General features: G+C 42.2%; 1 protein-coding gene across 1 annotated transcript in view; it reads left to right on the forward strand.

Moving 5' to 3' along the window:
• The window catches only part of terb1 (telomere repeat binding bouquet formation protein 1), a 173,577-nt gene that overhangs the window by 120,459 nt on the left and 25,444 nt on the right, over positions 1 to 27,674 (forward strand). Inside the window, exon 20 of the mRNA XM_087996134.1 lies at positions 18,859 to 18,957. Coding sequence (XP_087852260.1) covers positions 18,859 to 18,957 — 99 coding nt within the window. The remainder of the gene's footprint in view (positions 1 to 18,858; positions 18,958 to 27,674) is intronic.

A 27,674-nucleotide genomic window follows, 5' to 3' on the forward strand; every position in this document is an offset into this window, starting at 1 on the left:
CAGCTTGGTACGGCAACTGCTCTGCCTAGGATTGTAAAAAACTTCAGAAAGTTCTGTACACAGCACAGACTGTCACGCAAGCCAACCTCCCATCCAACTACACTTACCGTTGCTGCAGAAAAGCAGCCAACGTCATCAAAGATCCCTCCCACTCCAGTTATAAACTCTTCCAATCTCTCCTGTCAGGCAGAAGATACAAAAGCTTAAACATAGGTGCCAACAGGTTCAAGAACAGCTTCTTCCCCACTGTTATTAGACTGATGAATGGACCTCATAAATTTCAAATCTAATGTTGAACTTGCTTTTGTGCATCTCCTGTGCAACTGTAATTTTGTATGTTTCACTCTGTTCAATCACCTTGTGATCTGTATGTCCTTGTATACAAAGTACAAAAAAAATTTACAGCCCAGGAACAGGCCCTTCGACCCTCCAAGCCTGAGCCGATCCAAATGTACTGTCTAATTCGGTCAATTCCTAAGCATCTGTGTCCCTCTACTCCCCACCTACTCATGCATCTGTCCAGACGCATCTTAAATGAATCTACTGTGCCTGCCTCTACTACCTCTGCTGGCAACACGTTCCAGACACCCACCACCCTCTGTGTGAAGTACTTGCCGTGTGTATCCCCCTTAAACTTTCCACCTCTCACCTTGAAAGCATGACCTTTCGTTATTGAATCCTTCACCCTTGGAAAAAGCTTTTCTCTATCCACCCTGTCTATACCCTTCATGATTTTGTAAACCTCAATCAGGTCCCCCCTCAATCTCCTTTTTTCTAGTGAAAATAAACCTAACCTTCTCAACCTCTCTTCACAGCTCGCACCTTCCATGCCAGGCAACATCCTCATAAACCTTCTCTGCACCCTTTCCAAAGCGTCCACATCCTTTTGGCAATGTGGCACCCAGAACTGTACACAGTATTCTAAATGCGGCCGAACCAGTGTCTTGTACAATTTTAACGTGACTTGCTAGCTCTAATACTCGATACCCAGTCCGATGAAGGCAAGCATACTATATGCCTTCTTGACCACTCTATCCACCTGTGCAGTAACCTTCAGGGTACAATGGACCTGCACTCCCAGATCTCTCTGCCCATCAGCTATTCCCAATGCTCTTCCATTCATTGTATCATTCGCTCTAGAATTAGACTTGCCTAAATGCATGACCTCACATTTGTCTGGATTGAAAGCCATTTGCTACTTTTCCGCCCAACTCTCCAGTCTATGTATATCCACCTGTATTCTCTGACACAGTCCCTAATGCTTTCTGCCACTCCACCAATCTTTGTGTCAGCTGCAAACTTGTATGTTATGATCTGCCTGTACTGCACACAAAACAACTTTTCGTTATACTTTAATATGTGTGACAAGAATAAATAAAATCAATAAATCAAATCAAAGCCAGTATCTGGCATCAACCTTTGCTCACTGTTGCTCTCCACAATAATGTAGCGACCTCTACTGTGATCTGCTTTCTCTGGGTTCAAAAAGGTTTCAGTTCTGATTGTACGGCCCTTAGGTTTCCCCTATCACCACCAGCTGTTTCAGTTTTGTCAGGACCGGATCTTTCTGCTTCCAAAATCTGATATTGTCAGCTGTGATTGGGAGTGTGTCCAGGAAATTTAAAACCATTACAGACTGTTCCAGTGGCGATACCACTGTTGGTATATCTGCCAACAGGAGGCCACATTTGCTACTTGGCCACCCAGAGGGTGTTCCAACTTGTAATTATGCGCACTTATTATTAGAACCCACTGCTGAATTCAGCCTGAAGCTATGGGAGGTATTGTCTTGACCTCTTTGGATAGATCTAGCAGGGGTTTGTGGTTTGTTATTTATGTCCATTAAAGGCATTGGTGAAACTTGCTGACTCCAAATATGACTGCCAAACCTTCCTTTCTATCTGGGTGTATTTACAGTCTGCATGAGCCAAAGTCCTGGATGCATACACTATTGGGTGTACTTCTTCATTTGGCCACCTATGAACTAATACTACCCCAATGCCATATGGGCACATCAATATTGAATTGAGGAGGGGATCTAAGATGGCGGCGATCTGAGAAGATCACACTGCAGAGCTTCGCATTGCAGCAGGAGCAGGACAGTCCTTTAACCCACCCAACCCAAGTCATCAGGATTTCTTGGGGTGTTGGAAAGATTGTGGAGCCCCAAGAAACATTTAAAAATTGACTTACCTGTATTTTCAGCTGTGCAGAAATGCTTAAAAAGGGAGGAGAAGCATCTGAGGCCAGGCCTGCAGCTCAGCCTGCAGCAGCCTCAGAGCAGATTACTCTCCAGGACCTGGTGGACCAGCTCTCGAAATCTCGCGAGATCTTGGGGAAACAGATTGAAGATAAGCTGGCTCCAGTCTCTCTCTTGCTGCAGAAGCATGGGCAGCAGCTGGAAGACCTGGAGAAGAGGACGGATGAGGTGGAGCACGGGGTCACAGTGGTGGAAGCTGATGCCAGTTCATTCAAGGAAGATATCCGGGCCCTGAAGAGGCAGGTTCGTAATTTGCGTGACCAAGTGGATGATCTTGAAAATAGGGGCAGGAGAAAAAACATTCAGATCGTCGGTGTGCCTGGGGGTGGGGAGGATGAGCGGCCTGCGGAATTTGTTGAAGATTGGCTTCCGAAATTCCTTGACTTGGAGACTGGCATGAGAAGATTGAAGATAGAGAGGGCTCACTGGGTCGCAGCACGGAGGTCGGGTCTGGGTCAAAGCCCTCATCCTTTCCTGGTGCGGTTCCATCATTACTGGGATAAGGAGAGAGTCATGGAGGCTTCCAGACTCCAGGGGAAGGATCCAAAGGCCCTAATTTACGAGGGGTCTAAGATCATGCTTTTTCAGGACTTTTCAGCGGCGGTGATCCAGAAACCAAAATCATATGATGGTGTCAAGCGAAGATTGAAGATGCTTGGGATTCAGTACTCCCTGAGATATCCGGCAGTGCTTTGGATCACCTTAAATGAATCCATGCATCTCTTTGACACATCGGAGAAGGCAAGAGACTTTGTGGACAAACTAACCTAAGTTAAACAATTGTAATATGTATAAATATTGTTGCTTGGGTATGCGTTTATCATTCTGTAAAAGAAATGGAGGAAATCCGGTTGGAGCTTTGTTTTTCCCCCTTTTTTTTACCTCTATTGATAATAATTTGGTTCAAACTATGTCTGGCGGTGGTTAAGATGTACATTTTAAATTTCTAAGTTAGGACATACCAAAGGATGGGTGGGGTATTTATTCCCTTTTTTTAATAAAATAATGTGTTTTTTATTCACATTGATATTCTATGGGGTGTTTATTCCTTTTAGACTGTGCTTGCGATGCGGCTCTAGCTGGGAGAAGTGAAGGTGGTTGAGATGGTTAGATGCCTATTTATGGGCAGTTTGGGATGGGTAGTTGCCCCCTCCGGGCAGGGGGTGAGTTCCCCTACTCAGCGCTATTGGCGCTTTATATGTTGGTTTGTTTTCTGGTTTTTGTTGTTTTTTAATTTTAATAATTTTGTATGTTTGTTAAATGTAGTGGTTTTAGTTTATGTAGTTTTTATATTTGGTGGATCATGCGACACTAAGGCTCAGCAATTTGTGGTTCGGGTTCCTCCTCTCTGGAATTTAAATGTAATTGCAGAAGATTATGGCTAATGATTTGACTAAATGGTGTACCTGGAATATCAAAGGAAGTCACTCACCGATTAAGAGGAAGAAGGTACTCTTGAGTCTTAGAAAGGAGAAGGTGGATATTGCTTTGTTACAGGAGACACATTTGGATGACAAGGAGCATCTGAAATTACAGCAGAAAGGCTTTGACCGAGTTTATTTTTCATCATTTAATACCAGAAGTAGGGGAGTGGCGAAATTGGTTAGGAAAAATCTCTCATTTAAATTGTTGGAATGTGTTAAAGACACATACAGGAGATTTGTAATTCTTAAAGCCTTGATAAATGGGGAAGAATATGGCGTTTTAAATGTTTATTGTCCCCCAGCTAATCCTCTTAAATTCTTGGTGGATGCTTTTTCTAAACTGATAAGTCTCAAGTCTCGGCACATCATTATAGGGGGAGATTTTAGCTGCCTCATGAACGCCACAGTAGACAGGTTGCCTAAAAGTCGCTCGATACCCTCTGCACAAACTAAACAGTTATTGGGTTTGTGTGGGGAATTAGGATTGGTGGACGTCTGGCGGTGTCTCCACCCTACAGGTAGGGATTTCACGTTTTTCTCCAATCCGCATAGGTGTCACACGAGGATTGATTTTTTTCTGACCCCTGCGGTAACCCTGGATCTGGTGGCATCCTGTATGATTGGTAATATTGCCATCTCTGATCATGCTCCAGTATACCTCATGGTTAAAATTAAGGATGTTACAGTGGATTCAGGGTACTGGCGAATGGACCCCTTTATTCTCATGGACAGCAAGTTTGTGGAGTATTTCTCTAGGGAATTTCGGGTATTCCTAGACATCAACATAGGCTCGGTTGATAGCTCATCTGTTCTCTGGGAAACTGCCAAAGCTTATGCCAGAGGGTTACAAAGTTCAAAATCACACAACACCAGGTTATAGTCCAACAGGTTTAATTGGAAGCACACTAAACCTGTTGGACTATAACCTGGTGTTGTGTGATTTTTAACTTTGTACACCCCAGTCCAACACCGGCATCTCCGAATCATGGCCAGAGGGTTAGGTATTTCATATTCCACAAGAAGGAAGCGGCAGAAGGGTGAGCAGCAACGTCTCCTTGAAGCACGGTTGAAGGCAGCCGAGAAGGCCTATTTTGACAGATCCTCCTTGGTCAAACTACAGAGGATTACAGCACTGCGGTCTGCACTAAATTCCGTGCTCATGCAGAAGGCAAAGAAGGAGCTGGCTTTTGCAAAGCAAAGGTTATACGAGCATGGTGACAAGCCAGGCAAATACTTAGCATACCTTGCCAGAAAGAGAAGTGCTCCACAAACCATTACAGCGATTAGGGAAGGGTCTGGGCACCTAACATGTGATTGTAAAAAGATTAATGTGGCATTCCAGAGATTCTACTCTAAATTATGTCAGTCTGAAAATTGTAAGGAGGGGCAGGCCAAAATGGAATCGTTTTTTAGAGATCTGAAGCTCCCGGGTGTGACTCCCGAATAACAGTCCTTTCTCAATGCCCTATTATCAGAGCAAGAAGTGCAGGAAGCTGTGAGGCAGCTTCAGAGTGGAAAGGCGCCCGGTCCTGATGGACTTCCCAGTGAATTCTATAAGGAATTTATAAGTATACTGTCAGGCCCAATGCTGAATATGTTTAATGATTCATACAGTCATGTTTGTCTCCCACCATCTCTGAGAGAGGCCAGTATTTCACTTATCCTTAAAAAAGGGAAGGATCCAGAAGACTGTGCTTCATACAGGCCCATCTTGCTCTTAAATATGGACTTTAAGATCCTTTCTAAAGCTCTTGCGTTAAGGCTGGAGACTGTGTTACCTTCTATTATTAAAGAGGATCAGATGGGCTTCATAAAGGGTCGCAGATCCTCCAATAACATTAGGAGGCTGCTTAACGTAATTCAAGCATGCCAACAGCAGTCAATACAGGGATTGGTGACTTCTTTAGATGCAGAGAAGGCATTTGACCAAGTTGAGTGGCCATACCTTTTCTATACTCTAGACTGGTTTGGTCTGGGCGAAGTTTTCATAAGATGGGTAAAGGTTCTCTACAGTGTACCTCTCGCTGCGGTCATTATCAACGGGGTATGATCAAGCAATTTTAATATTTCTAGGGGAAGCTGGCAGGGCTGTCCCCTTACACCATTACTTTTTACGTTGGTGATTGAACCGCTGGCAGAGGCCATTCGTGGGGATCTCAATATATCAACTCCAGAAGTGGGGTCAAAATTACATAAGATCTCGCTGTATGCAGATGATGTTCTAATGTTCTTGAGAAATCCAACCGTTTCAGTGCCTTGCCTGACACAATGCATTCACGCATTTGGCACTTTTTCAGGGTGTAAGATTCATTTGGTTAAATCAGAGGCTATGCCTTTGGGTGGTCTTACGAAAGAGTTGGCTCTTGAGAGTGACTATAGATTCCCATTTAGGTGGTCAGAGGGAGGTTTTGTGTATTTGGGCATATTCATTACTCCAGTTCTGGATTGGCTGTTCAAAGCCAATTTTACTCAATTATTTGAAAAAATTAAACAAGATCTCCGAAGATGGGAGGCACTTCCAGTCTCATGGTTGGGTCGGATAGCGCTTATTAAGATGAATATTCTCCCTCGTTTGCTATACCCTATACCGATCTCCCCCTGATTTTCAATAAACAAACACTCAGGAGACTGAACAGTTGGTTCAGCTCCTTTACCTGGCACTGTAAACAGCCCCTCATTAAATTAGCCAAACTGCAGTTGCCTCACAGATTGGGGGAGTAGCCCTTCTGAACATGACCAATTAAGCTCGCTTTTGACCTACGTAAGTGATTGGGTTTGTGGGGACCCTCTTTCAATATGGCTGGATATCGAAGTCTCCCAGACAAGGTGCCCCCTTACAAGTTTGCTGTTTTTGGACAAGGTGAGGACAGTTAGGGAATATTGCCATAACCCAATAGTCATCAATACTGTTAAAGCATGGAGGGCAGTTCGGCAGAGGGAAGGTAATATTGGCAAAACATCTTTGTTTACACCTTTAGTGGGTATGCCGAGTTTTCAGCCAGGTATGATAGATTCAGGATTTAAACGTTGGGCAGCTAGGGGTATATCTTGCATGGGTGATTTATTTGAGGGAGATGTAATGATATCAGTTAGTACGGAAGTACGAGTTACCTAATAGAGACCTCTTTCGTTTTTTTAGAGTTAGGGATTTTATTCAAAAAAAGACCACTCTTTTGACTGATCCCTACAAATCTGACATAGAAAGAGGGATACTAAGGGCTAAGAGTACTCTCTCTGTCAGTACTCTATATCACCAATTGAGGGGTGCCACCTCAGATGAGTCTGATCGACTCTGCAAGATGTGGGAAAGAGAGCTGGGTGTTGAAGTTTCTTCAGAGGCATGGGAGGATATTTGGGAGAATGCAAGGAAGATATCAATTTGCAATAGGACCCATGCTTTACAGTTGAAGATTCTCCACAGGGTCCACTTAGCCCCAGACCGTTTGTCAAAATTTAAACCAGGGGTATCTTCAACATGCCCCAAGTGCAAGGTCTGTACGAGTACACTTACCCATTGTCTTTGGTCTTGTGACAGGCTTCAAACATATTGGAGTGCTGTGGTGGGTGCAATGGAGAGGATTTTAGGTGTAGGGGTGGAGAAGAACCCTATTTCGCTCCTTTTGGGCCTACCCATTGTATTTCCTGCAGACTCGCATAAGGCAAAACTTTTCAATATTCTTACGTTCTGTGCAAGGAAGAATATCTTGCTAGGTTGGATATCAGAAAATCCCCCAGGCCTGTCGGGTTGGCGGAAGATTGTTTTGAAGCATATTCCCTTGGATTTTCTCACAAATATGGTACACCACAAAACTGAGAATTTTTACAAGACATGGCAACCCTTTTTGAATACCTGGACACAGATTTATCTGCCACACTGACAAGGGCTTTTATATAGCCGTAACGATTGTGTTTCATGAGTCCAATATCCAGGGAGGAGGAACTGTGAATGTATGAGTGTTTTGTTTGGCTGGGCTGAGTTATTTCTATTTATTTGTTTGTTGTTAGGTATTTATTTAGTTAGTTAAATAGCTAGTTTAGTTTTTTTTTAATTTTATACTTGTCTATATATGTTTATACATTCGTATAGGAGGGTGGGTTGGGGAATTTGTTTTTTATTATTTGGGTTTAGTTTTGTACTATTTTTGAAGTTTTGAATTGCATTGTTTTGTATTTGTTATAATATTTAAAAATCTATTTTTTCTTAATAAAAATATATTATAAAAAATATTGAATTGAATTGAATTGATCTAGCGGATGATACAAAAATAAAAGTTGATGGAAAAGCTCAGCAGGCCTGGCAGCATCTGTGAAGAGAATTCAAAGTTAATGTTTCGGGTCCAACGACCTTTCCTCATCACTGATGGTAGCTAGGAAAATGTCGGTTTGTATGTAGAAAATAGGTTGGGGGGAATATTGTAGCAAGTAAACGACAGGTAGGGATAGAGTGCAAATAGAGAGAAGAACAGTTGGACAGACAAAGGAGTTGATAATGATTTGGTTGGAAGGGTGAATAGATGTTAATGGAGGCTGTTAGTGGCTAACAAAATATAGTGTGTAATAGCAGGCTATGTGATATCAAGGCCTAGTGTGTGTGGTATGGGGCATGGACATGGAAAAGTTCAGGCCCTAAAATTATTGAACTCCATATTGAGTCCAGGGAGCTGCCAGGTCCCCGAGTGAAAAATGAGGTGTTGTTCTTCCAAGTTACGCTGAGCTTTTCCCTGGAGCACTGTAGCAAGCCTAAGATAGAGATATTGAATTGAATTGAATTTATTGTCACGTGTACCGAGGCACAGTGAAAAGCTTTGTCTTGCGAGCAATACAGACAGATCACAGAGTTAAGTAGCATAGATAGTAAATAATAGGTCTATTAAGTTTAAAGAGTGTAGAACAATTGTAGGAAATAGGAAACTTAGATCTGCACGCAGGAGCTTGCAAGGAATCGACCATATCCAGCGCCATGGCCAGGGCTGGTGTGTTAAAGTGGCCGGCAACTGGGAACTCAGGGTCATTTTGTGAGCAGAATGTAGATGTTCTGTAAGCTGGTCACCCAGTGTACGCTTCAATTCCCCAAGTCTCATTTCCCCAACTCTCAATCTTAGAGGATGGTAGCTGTTTCTTCACTTCCCTGAAAGCCGTGGCTTAGCTATGCAACCATTTCTATGGCTAAACTTCTTTTAATAGTTAATGCAAAGTTGCCAGGATGGAGGCCAGGTTATGTATGAACTTCCCGTAGTAATTCACTAGCCCAAGGAAAGATGTAAGCTCTGGTACAGATGTGGGAGCCAGGACACCTTTGATTGCCCTCACTTTATCTTCCATCAGGTGTAACCTGGTCTTATCAACTCTGTATCCCAAGTGGATCACTTGGGGTGCTAGTGACACATATTGTTCCCTTCTAAGGTATCTGCACCTGGGAGAAACATCTAAGGACTATGTCCAAGTTCTCGAAGTGCTCCTTATTTATCGTCCCTGTTATTAGCACGCCATCTACATAAATGGTGACCTGGGGCAGACTTTGGAACACGTTCCTCATGTTCAGCCCAAATGGCAGTCTGTTTTATTGGTACAAACTCTTATGGGTATTAATTGTAGCATGCATCTGGAAATTCTCATCTAACCACAACTGCAAGTACGCCTTGTTCATGTCCACCTTGTGAAGGTCAGCCCCCTGCCAGCTTTGCATACAAACGTTCTCTGTGAGGGATTGGGTGTTAACCAGCTGCAGAAAGCAGTTTACCATTTGTTTAAAATCCCCACAAGGTGAATTGACCCATCGGTCTTCACAATTGGTATGACTGGTGCTGCCTATTCCACATTCTAGACTGGTTTGATGATTCCTTTGTTTTCCAGCCTCCTGGTTTTTAGATTAGATTAGATTACTTACAGTGTGGAAACAGGCCCTTCGGCCCAACAAGTCCACACTGACCCGCCGAAGTGCAACCCACCCAGACTCATTCCCCTACATATACCCTTCACCTAACACTATGGGCAATTTAGCATGGCCAATTCACCTAACCTGCACATTTTCTTTGGACTTTGGGAGGAAACCGGAGCACCCGGAGGAAACCCACGCAGATACGGGGAGAATGTGCAAACTCCACACAGTCAGTCGCCTGAGGTGGGAATTGAACCCGGGTCTCTGGCACTATGAGACAGCAGTGCTAACCACTGTGTCACCGTGCTGCCCACTACTTTTCTGCCTCTACTTTTGCCCGTAAGGCAAATGGCTCTGGGTGTGCCTTACAGCATCATGGGATTGCTTCCTGGCCTTTGCTCCTGTGATAGTCCCTAGACCTTCTATTTAATTAGGACTTCACACAGGCAGCCATTTTCTAATCGAAAAATGCTGAGCCAATCAAGGTGAATCTTTCACAACTAATTTCACCCCACCAAGTTTGGGTCTGGGCCTTTTACTACAATCAGTGGTAACTGAACCAGCTGCTTTTGATAAGAGATCGGAACCAAAGTTATACCCTTAGTCTCTAAAGGTTCCCCAGTATAGGTTCTCAGTGTAGCTGAAGTTTTCCACAAACCTAACGGTTGGAGTCCAGAGCGAATTTTGTTACAGGCTGGTTCTGCAATTGCTGAAATAATCATGCTAGCATTGAACTCCATTTGAACTGAGTGATCACTTAACCAGATGTTTATTTGATTGGTTCTGATTTGGATGTTGCTAAGCAAGTTAACTGTTCTAAACTAGATGGAGGTGGACATTCCAGGGGGTGCACTGTCCTGGATACTGGCCTATGAGTTCTCTCAGGTCTCTTTTGCTGTCTTGATTCTGCATACCAGCAACAACTTCATGGCTTGCTGGCCCAGATCCTGAAGAAAATTTTAACCGTTTGGCTGAGGCTTAGCTTTGTTTTAGTGTTTTGCAAAGGGCAGACCTAGAGGCCCTCTGTTCATTATATGTCCTGAATGAGGCTGTGCATTTGCCTGCACTCAAATGGTGATCCACAAGCTCAGTCGGACTTCTACTTCCATCAGAATATCCTGCAACTCATATGTTCCACTTGTTGCATTTTCCATTGATAAAACCAGTTGTAGTGCCTGTTTGAAGTACAGTTGGGCTTCAACTAGTAGATGCTTTTGCATGGTTGCATCATTAATCGCACATACCAAACGGTCTCTCAGCATCTCATTAAGAATTAAGCCAAAGTTATATTCCTCTGCCAGTCATCTTAACCTCGTCAAAAATCCAGATACGGATTCCCCTTGTTCTCGAATTCCCAAGTAAAATTGATAGTGTCTCAGAATTAGAGCAGGCTTGACATCGTAATTTTCTTCAAATCTGTCAGTTCTTGAAAAGTTTTAGTATCAGGTGCCTCAGGGAAATTTAGGCCCCTAATACCTGTAAAAGCTCAAAGTTTGTGCGAAGATTTGTAGCTCGGGTGCTCGTTGTTGTGGTTCTGTTCGCCGAGCTGGAAGTTTTTGTTGCAAACATTTCGTCCCCTGGCCAGGCGACATCATCAGTGCTTGGGAGCCTCCTGCGAAGCGCTTCTTTGATGTTTCCTCCGGTGTTTATAGTGGTCTGTCCCTGCCGCATCCGGTTGTCAGTTTCAGCTGTCCGCTGTAGTGGTTGGTATATTGGGTCCAGGTCGATGTGTTTGTTGATGGAGTTTGTGGATGAATGCCATGCCTCTAGGAATTCCCTGGCTGTTCTCTGTCTGACTTGCCCTATGATAGTAGTGTTGTCCCAGTCGAATTCATGTTGCTTGTTGTCTGCGTGTGTGGCTACTAAGGATAGCTGGTTGTGTCGTTTCGTGGCTAGTTGATGTTCATGTATGCGGATTGTTAGCTGTCTTCCTGTTTGTCCTATATAGTGTTTTGTGCAGTCCTTGCATGGTATTTTGTATACTACATTAGTTTTGCTCATGTTGGGTATCGGGTCCTTCGTTCTGGTGAGTTGTTGTCTGAGCGTGGCTGTTGGTTTGTGTGCTGTTATGAGTCCTAGGGGTCGCAGTAGTCTGGCTGTCAGTTCTGAGATGCTCCTGATGTATGGTAGTGTGGCTAGTCCTTTTGGTTGTGGTATGTCCTCGTTCCGTGGTCTTTCTCTTAGGCATCTGTTGATGAAGTTGCGCGGGTATCCATTTTTGGCGAATACCTTGTATAGGTGTTCCTCTTCTTCTTTTTGCAGTTCTGGTGTACTGCAGTGTGTTGTGGCCCTTTTGAATAGTGTCCTGATGCAGCTTCGTTTGTGTGTGTTGGGGTGGTTACTTTCATAGTTTAGGACTTGGTCTGTGTGTGTGGCTTTCCTGTATACCCTTGTAGTGAATTCTCCGTTCGGTGTTCTCTGTAACATCACGTCTAGGAATGGGAGTTGGCTATCCTTTTCTTCTTCTTTCGTGAATCGGATTCCTGTGAGTGTGGCGTTGATGATCCGGTGTGTTTTTTCTATTTCCGTGTTTTTAATGATTACAAACGTGTCATCAACATATCTGACCCAGAGTTTGGGTTGAATTTGTGGTAGGACTGTTTGTTCTAACCTTTGCATAACTGCCTCTGCTATGAGTCCCGAGATTGGTGATCCCATGGGTGTTCCATTGATTTATTCATATATCTGGTTGTTGAATGTGAAGTGTGTTGTGAGGCACAAGTCCAGTAGTTTAAGTATGCCGTCTTTGTTGATAGGTTCAGCGTCCTGTTTTCTGTTCTGTATGTCCAGTAGGTTGGCTATTGTTTCTCTGGCTAGAGTTTTGTCAATCGAAGTGAACAGTGCCATCACGTCGAATGATATCATGGTTTCTTCTTTGTCTATGTGTATATTTCTGATGATGTCCAAGAGTGTTTTGGATCCGCTGACCAGGTGTTTCAGTTTCTGTTGTAGTTCTTTAGCCAGTTTGTATGATGGTGTCCCTGGTAGTGATACTATGGGTCTGAGTGGGATGTCTGGTTTGTGTACTTTAGGTAATCCATAGAATCTGGGGGTGTTGTTGCTTTCCGGTTTCATTCTTTGTAGGTCAGCTCTGGTTATCTGTCCGTTTTTTTTGTAGATTCCTTAGTGTGTTATTTATCCTATTGGTGAGTTGTGGTGTGGGGTCAAATTCCTTCATTTGGTGGGTGTTGATATCTGCAAGTAGTTGTTGTGCTTTTTGGATGTAATCAGATTTATCTAGGATGACCGTCATTCTGCCTTTATCTGCTGGTAGTATGATTATGTTCTTATCGTTTCTTAGTGATTTCAGTGCTTCCCTCTCCTCCGAAACGACACGACCAGCTATCCTTAGTAGCCACACACGCAGACAACAAGCAACATGAATTCGACTGGGACAACACTACTATCATAGGGCAAGCCAGACAGAGAACAGCCAGGGAATTCCTAGAGACATGGCATTCATCCACAAACTCCATCAACAAACACATCGACCTGGACCCAATATACCAACCACTACAGCGGACAGCTGAAACTGACAACCGGAAGCGGCAGGGACAGACCACTATAAACACCGGAGGAAACATCAAAGAAGCGCTTCGCAGGAGGCTCCCAAGCACTGATGATGTCGCCTAGCCAGAGGATGAAACGTTTGCAACAAAAACTTCCAGCTCGGCGAACAGAACCACAACACCTGTAAAAGCTTCCAGTCCACAAGCTGTCAGGAAAATTACTCATTTCGTTTTATCTGCCCCCAATGTCATTTGTGCAGAGAAAATAATTCATAAAAAACATACTGGGCCCAGTCTTTGACAGGAAAGTTGAACAAGTCAAGCTTCCCAAATAATGGCATGATGCAAGCAATGCTCACCCCAACTTAAAGACAACTATTGCAAGCAAGTTTTACTCTTGTTGCCATTGAAATCACTCCACAGAGGCCAGTATCCCATCACCAATACACTCTTTATTTACAAGTGGAAACTCCTTGATATTGATCCGGCTCCCTCAGAGCCAGCTGTCAAGATGCCAGGAATTCTGAAGGAACAAGGCAATGGAGTACAAGAGGAATGGCAAGACACAAGGACATTGAGAGGAACAGAGGGATCTTGGGGACTTTGTCAACAGATCGAACTTTGATTAGGCCATTGTTAGAGTACTGTGTGCAGTTCTGGTCACCACTCTATAGAAAGGATGTAATTGCACTGGAGAGGTTGCAAAGAAGATCACCAGGATGTTGCCTGGGATGGAGCATTTTAGCTACACAGAAGGGTTGGATAAGCACAGATTTTATCTTTGGAGCAGAGAAGGTTGGGGGAACTTGATAGGGGTATATACAATTACGAGGGCCATGGACAGGATGAGTACAAAGCAGCTATTACCCTGACTTGAAGGTTAAGGGTGAATAACAAAGGGTCTTAATTTTAGAGTGAATTTAGAGGGAGCTTTAGAGGGAATTTGAGGAAAATCCTTTTCACCCAGTGGGTGGTTGGATGTGGAATGCATTGCTTGGAAGGATAGTAGAGCCGGGAAACCCTGCAACCTTTAAAAGGTACTTAGATACGCACTTAAAATGTGCACATTGAAAGCTATGGGCTTAGTGCAGGAAAGTGGGACTAGTGTAGGTAGTAGTATGCTTTTGGCAGTACAGACTTGATGGGTCGAAGGGCCTCTTCTGTATTGTATGATTCCAAACATTTATTCATGACAATATTTGTAGCAGTGACCACCACACACTCCTAGTAGAGACAAAGTTCTATCTTCACACCAAGGATATCCTCTATTTTGTTCTGTCAGAAGTCAAACAACACCAGGTTGTAGTCCAACAGGTTTATTTGAAATCACAAGCTTTTGTATCATTGCCCCTTCTTCAGGTGAAGTGAGAGAGAAGCACACAGGTACAGAATTTATAGACAGAGAGATCAATGGGCAGAAAGATCAAAAGATCATACAAATGGCGTGAGTGGAATGTCGATAAGCCAAGTTATAAGTCACTGCAGATGATCAAGAGTGTCAGACAGTGTGAGTAAAGTGTCAACAGCTGAATAACAAGTGAAAGGATAACCTATAATCAATTAAGTGAGGCAGAGAGATAATTACAAAAAATTAAAAATAAGGTGGAGCTGGAGGCAAATCAAATGATTGGAATAACATAAAAGTATAATAGTCGTATGCCAAGAGTCTAACCAAAGTAATCCAAAACTGTACAGGCTAATTAAGGTTGAGAGAATATAACAATTTATCAAGGTGAAGTGTCAAAACAGGACAGTACAAAGATTCTACAGATATGGGACAGTGTGATGAGGTCACACGTAGCATGACATGAACCCGAGATCATGAGGCCATCTTCATGGTTACGGAACTTGGCTCCCAGTTTCTGTTCAGCAATTCTGTGTAATTGCGTATCTCAAGGGCTGCCTTGGAGAATGGTCACCCAAAGAGGAGAAGCTGAATGTCCTTGATCATCGAAATGTTCCACAGCTGGGAAAGAACGTTCCTGTCTAACGACTTTTGCATGGCGTCCAATCATCAGTTGTTGTAGTGTCTGCATGGTCTCGCCAATATACCATGCCTCAGGGCAACCTTGCCTGCAGTGTATGAGATAGGCACATTGTCCAAGTCACATGAATATCTGCCATGTACGTGGTGGGTGGTGTTCCCATGTATGATAGTAGTATCCATGTTGATAATCTGACATGTCTTGTAGTGGTTGCTGTGGTGGGTTATGATTGATGTTGTCCTGAAGACTGAGTAGTTTGCTGTGAACAATGATCTGTTTAAGGTATGGTGCAAAATTTTTGAACATCTTTCTCTGCAATTCCACCCAATTTCAGGAGGGATTACAGAAATCTAGCTCAAATGACTATTTGTCAGATTATTGCAAATGTTTGATTATCTCCACATTATTTTGTTGCTGAATATTAGTCCTTTGAAAAATTTGCAGATAGACTATATTCCTTTGACTTTCAGAAGATAGTATAGGTGCTCAGAGGTTTTTCAATATTTCCCACAGAGAAAGTAGAAAAAGAGAAATCTTACGGCTGGTGTAATGGTGCAGATCTTTGGAATGATAAATCAGAGATGATATTGGTATAATCCAAGCAATATAGATATAATAATTGCCAACCATTTTGTGATTATTCTCATCTCTCAGTTGATACATCACACATTTATGATTATTAGTCTTATTAATTGTTTTTGAAGTGCCACTAATATAAAATTTAATAATGTTAACACCTCCTCGGGAACTATGAATAATTCCGAGTTTCTCAGGTTCAGTGCTTGGACATTGATTTATGACCACAAAAAGGTCATAAGAATAGGTAGTCACAATTCTTAAGTGAGCATGAAGTTGGAAAGAGCTGTGCAGCAATTAAAATGTTAAAAAGTGTACTTTCAGATTTCATTTTTCTGGGCTTGGAAGAATATTTCCATTATTTTTCCAGCAGTGAAAACTTTATTAATAACTGGTCTTCTTTATGCTATTGCATGTGATGAGTCAAGATCAAAAGCACTTTTCAAATTAAGTATATTTAAGAGGCAAGAGATGAGCAGCAATGGAAGATGAGAGGAGGCAGGAAGGAGTGGAAGAAAAAATATGGGGAGGGTATTAAAGGCAGGATAAGAGAAAAGGGTAACGGGCAGGAGAGAGACAGGCATTGTGGTTGGGCAAATCCTGAAAGAAAGGTAATTTTTCTCAGTTGAGGGAATGTTAGGAAGCTAATTTGGCTCTAAAGGAAGGATGGAACTGTTGAGAGGAAGGGCAAAAGCGCGAGCTTAGATTTGGAGAACATGATGAATTTGCACGAGAAAGTGACAATAGGAAGTTTCTTCATCACATTGGGGTGGGTGATGAGGAGGAGAGGCAATGATTAGCAAGAGTTGAAAAGTGTGGTGCTCGAAAAGCGCAGCAGGCCAGGCAGCATCCGAGGAGCAGGAGAACCGACGTTTCGGGCATAAGCCCTTCTTCAGGAATGAGGCTGGTGTGCCAAGCGGGCTGAGATAAAAGGTAGGGGGGGTGGATTTGGGAGAGGGGCACTAGGAATACGATAGGTGGAAGGAGGTGAGGGTGATAGGCCGGAGAGGGGGTGGAGGCAGAGAGGTTGGGAAGAAGATTGCAGGTCAAGAGGGCGGTGCTGATTTCGGGGATTGGGACTTAGATAAGTGGGGGGAGGGGAAATGAGGAAGCTGGAGAAATCTACATTCATCCCGTGGGGTTGGAGGGTTCCTAGGCGGAAGATGAGGCGCTCTGCCTCCAGGCATCATGTGGCCAGGGTCTGGCGATGATTAGCAAGATCCAAGCAGAGATTTTCCAAAGAGGATTGTTCTACAATGGACTATGAACTCAATAGAAGAAGAGGTAAAGAGACTTCGGTCTTTCTCATTTCAGAAAGGTGCCAGTTTTAGGTTTATGTCTTAGCAGTTCTGGTGGCAGGATATTTTCTGAGGCGCAGAGAAAAACGGGTGTCTAGGCTCCTTCAACTTTGGGATCTTGTTTTGTTTTAATTGGTTGCTGCTGTGTAAATTCAACATTTGTGAATTCAAAATTTCTGCCAACAAAGTGCTGCAATAGAACAATTTGGGAATGTCTAATGGATTAGCATGGTAGTGTAAGATATGATACATTTCTCACTCAGGCTTACGCAATGTTTTGGGCCCAGATTCAGGATATCTGTTGGTGTAATGTAATGTAGAGGTAAGGCAGGAGAAAACCATGCTCAAACTCTTGAACATTCTTAATCCAATTTTGTCATTGTGTCCATATTTGTATGTATTTCTTTCAACCATTCTAAAGCCTGCAACTTAACAGAATAAACAGTGATTCAGGTTGGAACCTTGGTAGGTTTTATTTGTTTAATTTATCAGCGTATGTTAGATGACAGAAGTAGGTAATTCAGACTGAATTTTGTGAGGGGAAAGCAGCTGAATTATTTGCTGTACTGTGTAGTTATCTGCAGTGGTTTTCTGCCTTGTTACAATTTGAATAATTAGTTTGAGAAAAGCTGTACCAGAAGCTTGGCTGCAGATTAGGAAAGTGACAAACAGGTAGACAAGCAGGAGGCTGGAAGATCGCAACAAGCCAGGCAATCTGAGGAGGTGGAGAAGTCAACGTCTTAGGTATAATCCTTCTTCAGGACTAAAGGTAGATGTAAGGGGAGCTGCAGATAAAGGGGGTGGGGAGGCAGGGTGGTGAGGTGGGGATGGGTAAACACAGGTAGAGGGTACGACCTGATTGGTCGATGGGAGAAATGAATAAGGTTGGTGGCTAGAAGGAAGGCTCGATCGGAGGAATGGAAGGGAGAGGGAGGGGCTGGGAAGGGAGTCAGGGGATATGAAGGGAGGTTATTTGAAATTGAAGAACTCAATATTGAGTCCTCCAGGCTGTAGGCTGCCCAGGCGGAAGATGAGGTGTTGTTCCTTCAATTTGCAGTCTGATTTGCTGTGGCAATGGAGGAGGCCAAGAATGGTCATGTCGGAAAGGGAATGGGAAGGGAAATTAAAATGAGTGGTGACTGGAAAGTCAGGTTGGCCCCTGTGGGCTCGGCTGAGATGCTTGGTGAAATGTCCCCTTAGTTTATTTTTAAGCCCAAGTATGGCCAGAACCATGACAAGGAGCTGAAGAGAATAAAATCATGAGGTTTTAAATAAAATTGGAAGACTGTTTAGCCAAAAACAACCTTCATGAAAGTTATACCTCAAGGAATAAATAATTGGAACACTCAGGAGGAATAAAGCAAATTCTGAAGGGCTATGGCATTCCTTTGGGTTAATTCCAGGAAAATTGAATGAACCTTCAAGGAAGGGATCTCTCTGGAGAAAGAATCCACTAGCACTGTATTTGTAACATGAATCTTTATAAGTTGTAGTGTTACATTAGTCGTGCTTGCTTTAATGTGAAAAATGTTTACGTTTCCAAGAAAATGCAATAAGTGTTAATAGCAGGTTGTTTCTTTTCAGAAAAGTTCACCATTTGGAATAGTGATAATTGTGTTATGGAATCAGTAATCCACAGGCCTGAACTAATGTAGAGAATATGAGCTGAAATTCCTCCATAGCATTTTGAGAAGTTGAAACTCAGTTTAAAAAATAGCAAAAAGAAAATTTTGGATGTTTGTAAAACAAAAACCTTTTAGGAAGAGAAATCTGCCATCTTCACCCAGTCTGAGTTTATATGTGATTCTAGTCCCAACCTAGTGTGATTGACCCAACAAACTGAACTGTTAGAAGAGCATTTTCTTGATATCTCTTTGCAACATCCAACTTGCTGCACGATTGCTAATATTTAAAAAAATTGTTTGCAGGATTTCTTTTGACACCAATGAAGAAATCTACATCCGGTGTGCCTGCTGTCTGCCTGCGAAGAGACAATACACAACAATTTCGACCAAGTATGGGACAAGGTTGTGTAGACAATGAGAGAAATTACTAAACAACTCAAATCTGTAAAGCTATGTTTGCTTCTGAGACTTTTCTTAAACAAATTGTGATAAGCTATATTTTATTACGTTATCCTAATATCTTGAATGACATCTTGAATGCTCAGTTCTGGTGCAATCTTGTTCACTGGAGTTGAGTTTTAAGAAATCATATGGATTCCTTAAGATTTCATGTTATATATGTTCCTAAATGAAAACTGCACAAATGTGATAAAAAGTTTACAATTGTTCCTGTACTGTTGGATTTTGTTAATTGTTTTGTAATTTTAATAATTATTAAAAATAGGAATTTTAAGTAATGTGTGACTTACTATAGGTAATCAATAACAAAATAGAGATTAGAGAGTTGAGTGGCAGTTACCATTAAAGTAGCCAGTACCAACATTGCAGAGTCTGGACGTTCATTGCAAAAAAGATGGAATGCAAATATCACCACTGAGCCACCATGGAGAGACATAGCATAGTGGAGCCCAGACTGCTCTGGGAACATGGGTTCAAATTCCACCATGGCAAATGGTGAAATTTGAATTCAGTAAAATCAGGAATTAAAAGATGATCTAATCGTGTAACCATTGTCAATTGTCATAAAAATCTATTTGGTTCACTAATGTCACCCATGTCCTTTATGGAAGGAAATCTGATGCCTTCCCTCATACTTGGTGTTTGTGACTCCAGAGCCAGAGAAATTTGTTTGACCCTGACTTGGCCTCTGCAATGGCCTGACGAGCAACAAAACCACTACAAGATCTAAAGCAAAGAATGAAACCAGATAAACAACCCAGCATTGACCTAGGCACCAGAAATTATAACAGCAAACCCAGCCATGTCAGCCCTGCACAGTCTTCCTTACTAACATCTAGGGGAGCTTGTGCCAAAATTGAAAAAGCTGTCCCACAGACTAATCAAGCAAATACTTCACATAGTCACACTTTACAATATTCCAGACAATACCTTTAACATCCCAAGGATATCCAGTCCAGTGATAGAACAGACCTACTAGAGGGAGCAGCACGGTGATATACAGTTGGGAGGGATTTGGCTTTGAGAGGCCTCAACCTTGACCCTGGGCGTCAGACGTCTCATGACATCTAGTCAAACATGGACACCTTCTGACACCCCTCCCTTCCAATGATAAATCAGTATTCCTCCATGTTGGGCTCCATTTGGAAGAGGCACTGAGGGTGGTAAGGGCCCAGAACTCTGGTTGGAGGACTTCGATGTCCATCATTACCAATGGCACCACTACTGAAAAAGATGGCTAAGTCCTAAAGGACATAACTGTTGGACTGGGCCTGTAGCAAGTGATGAGGGCACCAAAACGTACTTGACCTCATCCTCATCAGGAGAAAGTGAGGTCTGCAGATGCTGGAGATCAGAGCTGGAAATGTGTTGCTGGAAAAGCGCAGCAGGTCAGGCAGCATCCAGGGAACAGGAGAATCGACATTTCGGGCAGAAGGGCTTATGCCCGAAACGTCGATTCTCCTGTTCCCTGGATGCTGCCTGACCTGCTGCGCTTTTCCAGCAACACATTTCCAGCTCATCCTCATCAGTCAATCTGCAGCAAATGTATCTGTCCATGACAGTTCTTACAATATTACTTCTTGAATTTTCAAGGTATCTCCCCTAGGACAATTATCCATATACTGCTCCATCATAACGTCATCCAATGAAATGCATCTCAATCTACTTTAATGCTGTTTACATCTACTTCGGCCTTTACAGGACCACTCTTGTTCCCTCTACTGCTTCTGTGCTGAGATGATGTGGAGGAACCAGTGTTGGACTGGGGTGGACAAAGTTAAAAATCGCACAACACCAGGTTATAGTCCAACAGGTTTATTTGGAATCAGTAGCTTTCAGAGCGCTGCTCCTTCATCAGGTGGTTGTGGTGCATAAAACCATAAGACACAGAATTTATAGAAAAAGTTTACAGTATTATGCAACTGAAATTATATATTGAGCAAACCTGGATTGTTGTTAAGTCTTTCACCTTTTAGAATGGGTTGCAAGTTTTGATTCATTAATATGTAAATTATGTATTATGAATATAAATTATGTAAATTAATATGAAGTTCTGGGATTTACATATTAATGAACCAAAACCTGCAACACATTCTAAAAGATGAAAGACTTAACAACAATCCAGGTTTGTTAAATGTATCATTTCAGTTGCAAGACACTGTAACCTTTTGCTATAAATTCTGTGTCTTATGGTCTTATGCTCCACAACCACCTGATGAAGGAGCAGCGCTTTGAAAGCTAGTGCTTCCAAATAAACCTGTTGGACTACAACCTGGTGTTGTGTGATTTTTAACTTTGTGCTGAGAGATTGCTTTACTGACTTTCAATTCTCGATGAACAAAAGGTATCTTCATTAACATTTAGACTGGGTCTGCCATAATGTTAAGGGTTTAAATGGAGAGGGCTTTGTTAAGTGTGTACATGAAAATTTTCTGATTCAGTATGTGGATGTACCTACTAGAGAAGGTGCAAAACTTGACCTACTCTTAGGTAATAAGGCAGGGCAGGTGACTGAGGTGTCAGTGGGGGAGCACTTTGGGGCCAGCGATCATAGTTCAATTAAATTTAAAATAGTGATAGAAAAGGATAGACAAGATCTAAAAGTTGAAGTTCTAAATTGGAGAAAGGCCAATTTTGACAGTATTAGGCAAGAACTTTCAAAAGTTGATTGGGGGCAGATGTTTGCAGGTAAAGGGATGACTGGAAAATGCGAAGCCTTTAGAAATGAGGTAACAAGAATCCAGAGAAAGTATATTCCTGTTAGGGTGAAAGGAAAGGGAATGCTGGATGACTAAAGAAATTGAGGGTTTGGTTAAGAAAAAGAAGGAAGCATATGTAAGGTGTAGACAGGCTAGATCGAGTGAATGCTTAGAAGAGTACAAAGGCAGTAGGAGTATACTTAAGAGGGAAATCAGGAGGACAAAAAGGGGACATGAGATAGCTTTGGCTAATAGAATTAAGGACAGTCCAAAGGGTTTTTACAAATACATTAAGGCCAAAAGGGTAACTCGGGAGAGAATACGGCCTCTCAAAGATCAGCAAGGCGGCCTTTGTGTGGAGCCACAGAAAATGGGGGAGATAGTAAATGAGCATTTTGCATCAATATTTACTGTGGAAAAGGATATGGAAGATATAGAATGTAGGGAACTAGCTGGTGACACCTTGAAAAATGTCCATATTACAGAGGAGGAAGTGCTGGATATCTTGAAACACATAAAAGTGGATAAATCCCCAGGACTTGATCAGGTGTACCCGAGAACTCTGTGGGAAGCTAGAGAAGTGATTGCTGGGACTCTTGCTGAGATATTTATATCATCGATCGTCACAGGTGAGGTGCTGGAAGACTGGAAGTTGGCTAACGTGGTGCCACTATTTAAGAAAGGTGGTAAGGACAAGCCAGGAAACTATAGACCAGTGAACGTGACGTCAGTGGTGGGCAAGTTGTTGGAGGGAATCCTGAGTGACAGGATGTACATGTATTTGGAAAGGCAAGGACTGATTAGGGATAGTCAACATGGCTTTGTGCGTGGGAAATCATGTCTCACAAATTTGATTGAGTTTTATGAAGAAGTAACAAAGAGGAAAGAGGATTGCTGAGGGCAGAGCTGTAGATCTGATCTATATGGACTTCAGTAAGGCTTTTGACAAGTTTCCCCATGGGAGACTGGTTAGCAAGGTTAGATCTCATGGAATACAGGGAGAACTAGCTATTTGGATACAGAATTGACTCAAAGGTAGGAGACTAAGGGTGGTAGTGGAGAGTTGTTTTTCAGACTGGAAGCCTATGACTAGTAGAGTGCCACAAGGATTGATGCTGGGTCCTCTATTTTTCGTCATTTATATAAATGATTTGGATGTGAGCATAAGAGGTATTGTTAGTAAGTTTGCAGATGACACAAAAATTGGAGGTATAGTGGACAGATTACAACAGGATCTTGATCAGATGGGCTAATGGTCTGAGAAGTGGTAGATGGAGTTTAATTCAGATAAATGCGAGGTGCTGCATTTTGGGAAAGCAAATTTTAGCAGGACTTATACACTTAATAGTAAGGTCCTAGGGAGTGTTGTTGAACAAAGAGATCTTGGTGTGCAGGTTCATAGCTCCTTGAAAGTGGAGTTGCAGGTAGATAGGATAGTGAAGAAGGCGTTTGGTATGCTTTCCTTTATTGGTCAGAGTATTGAGTACAGGAGTTGGGAGGTCATGTTGCGGCTGTACAGGACATTGGTTAGGCCATTGTTGGAATATTGCGTGCAATTCTGGTCTCCTTCCTATTGGAAAGATGTTGTGAAACTTGAAAGGGTTCAGAAAGGATTTACAAGGATGTTGTCAGGGTTGGAGGATTTGATCTATAGGTAGAGGCTGAGCAGGCTGGGGCTGTTTTCCCTGGAACATTGGAGACTGAGGGGTGACCTTACAGAGGTTTACAAAATTATGAGAGGCATGAATATAATAAATAGACAAAGCCTTTTCCCTGGGGTGGGGGAGTCCAGAACTAGAGGGCATAGGTTTAGGGTGAGATGGGAAAGACATAAAAGAGACCCAAGGGACAACTTTTTCACACAGAGGGTGGTATGTGTATGGAATGAGCTGCCTAAGGAAGTGGTGGAGGCTGGTACAATTGCAACATTTAAGAGGCATTTGGATGGGTATATGAATAGGAAGGGTTTGGAGGAATATGGGCCAGGTGCTGGCAGGTGAGACTAGATTGGGTTGGGATATCTTGTTGGCATGGACGGTTTGGACTGAAGGGTCGTTTCCATGTTGTACATCTCTTTGACTCTATGACTCTCAGACCAAAGCCACTGTCTTTGGCTCATGCAGCAAATACTTAATCCTTGCTACCAATTCCAATCCCGTCCCAGCAAAAACTGCAGGTTACATTGATTTTTGTGCTCAGTCTCTTAATAGTCCCTTCATGATGCATTACCCATTCCCTCAGTTCCACTATTTTTATCCTGGTCTTCAATGTTTTGTTCCCCAAGCTCTAGAACTCCATCCCTAAAGCTCCTGGAAAAACTACATCTATGACCAGGCTTTTAGTCGCCCCTCCTAATATATTTCTTGACATCAATTTTCAGACATCTGATTACAGTTCTGTTAAGTACCTTGGGACATTTTTATACATTAAAAGCACTTTGTAATTGCAAGTTGTTGTTATGTTCCTCTGAGGTTGTGCCACTATAATTCTTTTGCTCATCTCTGGTTATGCACTAATGATCTGTTCATTTGAAGTTGAGTTGCTTTGGTTTAATCAGATTGACAGCACTCCAGACACTAATGCATTATTTAGCCCAATGTGAAATGGACTGTAATGTGCCTCTGAAATTTCAGTGAAGGAGCAGCAGTTTGTCAGTGCTTTTCTTATCCAAAGCTTTGTTTAAATTAGTCATGTTTTTGCATTATTATTAATTTAACTGCAGTTTTATTGGTCTGATGGACCATTTATATTATTCGAGTGTTTTATTAGTTACATTCCTCCCCTGACCTTGGGGTGAAGGGGACAAACAGCACCACAGGCAAATGCAAATGACTGTCAGTGCTTGCCATTTTAATCTTTATTTTCTCTTGAGGTCCTGGATTCTTAGTGGGATGTGTTTGCAACCCTTTGATAAAATTTAAATTAATTAATACCTTCTTACTCCAAGGTAATGAGACCGATTGTAGTGGTAGCTATAGTTCAGATTTTGAATCAGAATTCAACCTTCCAATCTGCATCAATTTGATTTACACCTGAAATGATGCCTTTATTCACAGGATGCCTTATATGTGGATAAGGAAGTCGAGAAATATGATCAGAAATTGCCAGAGGAAATGAAATAATATATTAATATGTAGCTGTGATCTGCCCATAGGCAGGATCATTTCTCATGCCTTGGGATCCTGCATTTTTCTCTTAGGTTCTTTGCAACAGCTTCACATTTTCAGTGTCAACAAGCAGGATGACTTGGAGAAAGGAAAATAGAGATGCTTTTCTATAAACCTTCTCAAGTTTGCTTAAAGGATGCATGAATTCTCTTCCTGAAGCAAATGATTGCTCGTTACTCAAAGTTTTAGCTCTTTCACCATCATCACTGGGTATTCACTTGTTTTGCCATTGACTCTTAACCCTGAGCACAGAATCCTCAGTTGAGCCTTGGGCGATTTTCAAATAGGCAGCCACAACTATAATTAGAGTCCTCAACTGTCCTTGTTACCCTAATATTTACAGTTAGAATTTAATTCATGGAATGTAAGGTTCTGCACACAGGCTTGGAAAGCAAGCAGTTCAACAAACTAGCTGAAATAACTAAGATAGATATTGAAAAAGGCCTGTGCTTCTTCAATTCAGTGCTAACCATATCACTAACTATATAACCTAATGAAGAACAGTGATCAACAAAGCCAGTAGAATGTTGAACTGTGTGGCCACATAAGCAGAATATAAATCAGAGAAGGCAGCAAGCTAACGGGTTTTCACAAGGGATCAGGTACAAGTCTAAAGTTTATTCCTGATAAGTTCAGCTGGTAGTCTAATTGAGATATTTTAAAACAGTTCAGGTTTTATTTTTCAGCTTAGTACAACCTAATGTTTAGAGAAAGAAAAGAAACTTGCTCCAGCTAAAATGTAGATGCAGAATAACATAAATAACCTAACCTAAGATATGGCAATTAGAAGTCTGGACTTTTGAATATTGAAGTTTATGAGCAACCAAAACTGCCTCAATTGAACACATCTGCAGCAGTTCGTTCCATCTCAAGTCACCCAGCATTTTCTAGAATTCACTCATAGAATGTGAGCAATACTGACTGGGCTATTACACACCTCTAGTTGCCTTTGAATAGGTGGTGGTGGTGATCTACCCTGTTGAACCACTGCAGTCTGGGGTGCTGTAGCTGCTACCCAGTCAGTAGCTGACAACCTGAGAAGCCTGCACCACCACAAAGGATATGACTACTGCCAGGTCAAAGTCCCAACCCTCCCTTCCAGACTCCAAGGATGGAGAGTCACTCATGTGAGGGTAGGATCACATGGGATGGAGGTCATCACAGGGAGTGGAGCCCTAGGTCACTGTAACAAGGATGTTCCCTTTTAGCAGCCCCTGCTTTATCTATGGTCCCTCAATCAGGTACAGATTAATGCAGGTTGAGGAGCTTTCCACCCACCAACTCACAACCTCTCTCCCTGCTTGACCAGTTGGGTAGGTCTACTCTTGTTCCACCTGGAGCTGAAATGTCTGCAGTCGAAGTGGGAACAGACCCTTAAATCAATTAATGGGTTAAAAGGTAGAGCTTCAGGCAATGTTGGGAATCTTGTCTGATACTATCCCGCCTAATTAAGTTCTGTTTTCATCTCTGGACCCAGAAAATTCCAGATAATGTAGGAAACATTGCAGTCAATTTACGTGTTAAAGAAAAGCAATGAAGTAATGAGCAGATGTTATATTTATAGTGTTATTGGTTGAGACATACAGAATAAAATCCCAAGAAGAACTCTCCTCCTCTTCTTTAAATAATGACACAGAATTCTTAGTGTAACTGAGTCACAGATAGTTGCCTTGGTTAATTGTCTCATCAAAAGAGGAAACCTGTAATGATGATGACATGAATTCCTGACATACACACCCAGCAGGTGTAGTTCTGTAAACTCCTAAGATTACCCGTTCTGTTGTTCTGATTGTTCATGTTCATTTAGAGACAGTTTGTCTGCATTGTGTTATATTTTATTGATTAAGCTGGGGTGGGGGGGGGGGTGGGGGGAGGGGAAGGAACAACTGCAAGGGCCGTCTGTCAGGATGAGGTTATCTCTTAAATGAATGTTGAAAACAATTATTTTGAATTCACACATACTTTGGCCTTAAATGTGCTATGCATAATATTCTTTACAAGTAAGAATCAAAGGAAATATCTGCAAAAGTGTGACAATACGTAATTGTATTGTCATACCATAGAGCAGGGTATTTTAGTAAGCAGAACAACTTGTCTGTTAAAATGTAACCCTGGAGAATTGCAATGAAATGACAAGGGAGCAGGTGGTCATCCAATCTCAGCTGGCTGAAGAAAATCATTGGAAATGCTTCCAGCAAAATGACAATCTATAAATATCACTGATGGGCTACAGGAGCATCTAAATTTTTTAGCTAATAATATTAGTCGTACAAAGCTACAGTTCTTAGCATGGTGCTGTTTTTAATTAGCTATTTGCTTCCTTTGCAGAGCTATTAACCAAGAATTAAGTGCTGCAATAACTTTCTTGTGCTTATAGACTCATAGGATTATACAGCATGTAAATAGACCCTTCTTTCCAACTATCCTAACCTGATCTTGTCCAGCATTTGGCCCATATCCCTCTAAACCCTTCCTAATCATATACCCATCGAGATGCCTTTTAAATATTGTAATAGTTTTGCTCTCTCCTATCCAGGGAAAAGAATCCTCGGCTATTCACCCTATCCATGCCCCTTATGATCTTATAAACCTCTATAAAGTCACCCCTCAGGTTCCGATGTTCCAGGGGAAAAAACTTCCAGCCTATCCAGCCTCTTCCTGTAGCTGAAACCCTGCAACCCTAGCAACAAATTACAAGACATTCAAGATCAAGACTTCACTAATAGAACTACACCAGGAAACAACCCACAACATGAAGAGGAGGTGTGGGTTTCCAAACGTTGGTTTTTAAGAT

The sequence above is a fragment of the Chiloscyllium plagiosum genome, unplaced genomic scaffold (assembly GCF_037043375.1).
Source record: "Chiloscyllium plagiosum isolate Xiang-an unplaced genomic scaffold, Cpla_swu_hap1 HiC_scaffold_17, whole genome shotgun sequence".
Taxonomy (NCBI): domain Eukaryota; kingdom Metazoa; phylum Chordata; class Chondrichthyes; order Orectolobiformes; family Hemiscylliidae; genus Chiloscyllium; species Chiloscyllium plagiosum.